The sequence below is a fragment of the Eimeria mitis genome, genomic scaffold (assembly GCF_000499745.2).
Source record: "Eimeria mitis Houghton genomic scaffold, Emh_scaff2902, whole genome shotgun sequence".
NCBI classification, from domain to species: Eukaryota; Apicomplexa; class Conoidasida; order Eucoccidiorida; family Eimeriidae; genus Eimeria; species Eimeria mitis.
This window is the reverse complement of record NW_013571242.1, coordinates 2,035-6,891: the sequence shown is the minus strand read 5'-3', so window position 1 is coordinate 6,891 and position 4,857 is coordinate 2,035. Positions and strand designations below refer to the sequence as shown.

Below are 4,857 nucleotides of genomic sequence, written 5' to 3'. Positions count from 1 at the left end.
CTGCTGCAACATCATCAGCAGCAGCAGCAGCTGCTGCTGTAGAAGACACAACAGCAGCAGCCTTCCCCTTCTCCGAGGGCGACTTCTCATCAGCACCAGTAGCAGCAGCAGCAGCTCCTGCTGCTGCTGCTGCTGCTGCTGCTGCTGCTGCTGATGAGTGTTTAATTTCTCCAGCTTCTGATTCTGTTCTGGTTGAGTTGCTGCTTCTTCCTGGCCGCAGCAAACGGCTTCAGCATTTCTCTATCACCACCACTCTATGGGATATAAAAAACAAAGTACAGGCGGACCTCCGCGTACCCGCTCTGGTCGTCGCCATCACTCCCCCCAACCACCCAACCACCACCACCACCACCACCGCAACCCACGCATCCTCAGGGGGCCCCTCACAGGGTACCGTAGGGGGGGGCCCCCCGGGGGGCCCCCCTGGGGGCCCCCAGGAAGCTACCTTAGGGGGCCCCTCAGAGGGTACCTTGGGGGGCCCCTCACAGGGTACCTTGGGGGGCCCCTCGGGGGGCCCCCCTGGGGGCCCCTCAGAGGGTACCATGGGGGGCCCCTCTGGGGGCCCCCCTGGGGGCCCCCCGTCTCCGCTTCCTTGGAGCACGACTTTGGGGGGTTTAGGGTTTGGGGGCCCTGGTGGGGGGTTTGGGGTGTTGAGGGTTTACTTATACAGAACAGAAAACAAAAAAGAAGAACAAGTGCTGACGCTTGAGGACCTAAACCACCCTGAGTTCCTCACCGATGCAGCCGCTGGTAAACCCTAAACCCTAGGAAACCCTAAACCCTAGTAAACCCTAAACCCTAATACACCTATTAAACCTAAACCCTAATACACCTAAACCCTAGTACACCCTAAAACCTAATACACTCTAAACCCTAGTAAACCCTAAACCCTAATACACCTAAACCCTAGTAAACCCTAAACCCTAATAAACCTAAACCCTAATAAACCTAAACCCTAATACACCCTAAACCCTAATAAACCCTAAACCCTAATAAACGCCAACTAAACCCACCCATAGAAAACCCTAAACCCTAATAAACCCTAAACCCTAAATCCGTTATAAACCCCAACTAAACCCTAGACAATAAACCCTAAACCCTAAACCCTAAACCCTAAACCCTAAACCCTAAACCCTAATAGCTCGCAACATGCTCACTCCCCTGCAGCTATGCATAGGTCTCTTCTTGATGGTTGAGTTTAGGGTTTAGGGTTTAGGGTTAGTTGGGTTTGCAGTGTTTAGGGTTTAGGGTTTAGGGTTTTTGTTTATTTGTGTTTTTGGTGGTTTATCTTCTCCCCATTCCTTTTTTTTTTCTCTCTCTCTTTTTCTTTTTTTTTCTTTCTTTCTCTATTTAATTAATTAATTATTTTATTTATTTATTTATTTATTTATTTATTTATTTATTTATTTATTTATTTATTTATTTATTTATTTATTTATGTTGTTTATAGGTGTAAGCTTTGTGCTGCGGAGCCGCTGCAGTGTATCTACACAGACGTATACATCTGTGTCTTCTTCTTCTCAATGCATGCGCGAGGCCTCTTGCTGCAGCAGCAGCTGCAGCAGCAACAAGGGTGTATATTTTAGTGCTGCTGAGGACAAAGAGAAGCAGCCAGGTGTATATATAACAGCAGATGAGTGGTTGCAGCGGCGAGAGAAAGCTGCTGTTGTGCTGCAGCAGCATGCAAGAGCATGGGCAGCAAAGCGTGAGGCGCAGCAGCGGCGACGCCAGAGAGACATGCTGCAGCAGCAGCAGCAGCAGCAGCAGCAGCGGAAACAGTGGGAGGCAGCAGTAAGAAAGAAAAAACAGCAGCAGAGAGGAGGCAGCCCCACTACTGCTGCTGATTTCTCGCTGCTGCATGCAGAGGTAGAGGCATGGAGAGCCGAAGAAGAAAACAAAATAAAACTTTGGTTGTCAGCAGCAGCATCGCAGCAGCAGCAGCAGCAGCAGCAGCAGCAGCAGCAGCTGCAGCTGCTGCAGCAGCAAGGCTTACCGCAGCAAGTCCTTTTATCACTGCAGCAACAGCAGCAGCAACAGCAGCAACAGCAGCAAATAAGTAAACAAAACCCAAACAAACAGAAGCGTGATGCGTTGCTGCTGCTGCTGCAGCAGGAGACGCAGCTGCTGCAGCGTATAGAGGGCCTGAAGCAGCAAGCAGAGAAACAAAGGAAGCAGCAGCAGCAGCAGCAGCTGCTGACGAAGATGACGGAGCCCCTTATATGGGTACAATCAAGCGGAGACACAGCAGCTGTATATACACCTGAAACAGAGGCTGCATGCGCTCTGCATGCGCTATACATGCAGCTGTGTGGGGGCCCCCTGGGGGCCCCCCAGCGTCTGCAGGTACTAGCAGCAGCAGCAGCAGCAGTGAAGCAACACAACGATCCTCTTGCTGCTGAGGTAGCTGAGCTGCTGCAGCGCGAGGCTCTGCTGCTGCAGCGCGGGCGCAGCAGCAACCTGCTGCTGGCGGGGCTGAGACAAAGGATACAGTCTCTCTTCGGGCTGCTGCTGCTGCGGCCTTCATTCAATCCACAAGCAGAAAGAATCACTGCTGCTGCTTACTTATCTTAGTTCCTGCTGCTGCTGCTCCTGCTGCTGCTGCTGCTGCTGCTGCTGCTGTTGCATGCATGCGTGCTGCAGCAGCAGCAGCAGCAGCAGGGAGGGACAGACGCAGAGACAGCAGACGCACTGTCGCTGCTGCTGCAGCAAAGACAAACCTTTACATCTTTACTCTCTTCTTGTTGCTGCTGCTGCTGTTGCTGCTGCTGCTGCTGCTGCTGCTGCTGTTGCTGCTGCTGCTGCTGGTGCTGCTCCTGTTTCTATTTGGGTTGCAGCGGAAGCACAGTCACCGACACACAAACAAACAAACAAACAAAATAAATAAATAAATAAGTAGATAAATAAATAAATAAATAAATAAAACACAAATAAACAAAAAACAAATAAAAAAAACAAACAAACAGAGAAAACAGCAACAACACCTCCGCTCTACGTACACCCCGCACACCTTAACACTGCCGCCTTGGGGGCCCCCAGCAGGGTACAGCAGCAGCAGCAGCAGCAGCAGCAGCAGCAGCAGCAGCAGCAGCGGGGGGCCCCCTCTAAGGCTCCCGCGCCCAAACCCCACAGCTGCACGCAGCACAGGGGCCCCCCGCTGGGGGCCCCTCACAATTTATAAAGAAAGCAAACGGTGTTTATTAGGGTTTAGGGGGGCCCCCTACCCAACCAAAAGAAACAAACAAAGAGAGAGAGGGGCCCCCAAGCAAATAAACCAATATAAAACACAAAGGAGGAAGGGGGCCCCCAGCACAGGGGGGCCCCTCCCCTCTAACCACTCAGGGGGCCCCTGTGGGGGCCCCCCGGGGGGCCCCCCTGGGGGCCCCCCTGAGCCTGAGGGTACTGTTGGGGGCCCCCGGGGGCCCCCCACCTTCAAAGAACCAGGGGGCCGCCAGGGGGGCCCCTTGGGGGCCCCCCGTGGTGCTGTAAACACTGAGGGGGCCCCCGGGGGGGCCCCCTGGTTTAGCTGCTGAAGGGGCCCCCCCTGGGGGGCCCCTTCACTTAAACAACTGAAGGGGGCCCCCATCGGGTCTGCTTTGGTGTGCAGTGATGAGTGTTTGTGGGTCTGTATGTTGAGGGTTTAGGGTTTAGGGTTTAGGGTTTAGGGTTTAGGGTTTAGGGTTTAGGTTATTTGGGTATGGGCAGGCTGATGATGTTCTCCTCCCAGTCGTCAAATAAAGAAGCAGAGTGAAACTGAGACAAAAATTTATAAAAAAATAAAAAAATAAATAAAATAAAATAAATAAAAAAGAAAAAAAAGAAATTAAAAAAATAAATAAATAAAATAAATTAAATAAAAAATAAATTAAAAAAATAAATAAATAAAATAAATTAAATAAAAAAGAAAAAAAAGAAATGAAATAAATACAAGGAATTAAACAAAAAAGAAAAAAAAGGAAAATAAATAAAATAAAAAAAAAAGAAACAAGAAATATAAAAAAAATAAAAAAATAAAAAAAATATATACAACAAATTAAATTAAAAAAATAAATAGGAGAAAGAAAAAGAAGTGAAAAAAAAAGAAAAAAAAGAAACAAAAAAATAAAATAGAAAGAAAACAAAAAAAGAAAAATAAAAATAAAAAAAAAATAAAAAAGCTAAAAAAAAAATAAAATCAACAAAAACAAAGAAAGGAAAGAAATAAAATAAATAAATAAAAAAAGAGAAAGGAAATAAAATAGAAAGAAAAGAAAAAAGTAAATAAAAAGAAACAATAGTTTTTATTTTATTATTTAATTTATTATTATTTATTTTTTAGTTTTTTATTTTTATTTTAGCATATACTATTTTATGTATTCATACTCGTTCTCTTTCTGCATGCAGCAGCAGCAGCAGCAACAGCAACAGCAACAGCAGCAGCAACAGTAACAGCAGCAGGAGCAGCAGCAGGAGCAGCAGCAGCAGGAGCAGCAGCAGGAGCAGCAGCAGCAGCAACAGCAGCAGGAGCAGCAGCAGCACCAACAGCAGCAGGAGCAGCAGCAGCAGCAGCAACATACAGCATTTTGCTGCAGCAGCGCAGCAGGAAAGGACTTGAGTGTTGCTGCTGCAGCAGGCTGCAGCAGCGCATGCAGCTGCAGCAGCAGCTGAGCCTTCCAGTGCTGCGCTGCATGCCACCGCGCCGCCTGCTGCCCGCACTTCGCCCCTGACGCCGCAACACACACCATGCATTAGGGTTTAGGGTTTGGTGAGGATTAGGGTTTAGGGTTTAGGGTTTAGGGTTTAGGGTTTAGGGTTTGGCGTACCTATGGGGAGTTCCTGCCCCAGCCTCTGCTCGTAGCTGGCGACGAGGGTTTTGGTTTT

At 48.3% G+C, this 4,857-nt stretch overlaps 1 protein-coding gene across 1 annotated transcript; it reads left to right on the top strand.

The window, feature by feature from the left end:
* Window positions 1-1,527: 1,527 nt before the first annotated feature.
* Window positions 1,528-2,571, top strand: EMH_0060080 (IQ calmodulin-binding motif domain-containing protein, putative; the record flags this gene model as incomplete). Its single annotated transcript, XM_013497755.1, has 1 exon — window positions 1,528-2,571. One exon carries the CDS (start codon window positions 1,528-1,530, stop codon window positions 2,569-2,571), a length of 1,044 nt encoding a protein of 347 aa, XP_013353209.1.
* Between the last annotated feature and the right edge of the window lie 2,286 nt (window positions 2,572-4,857).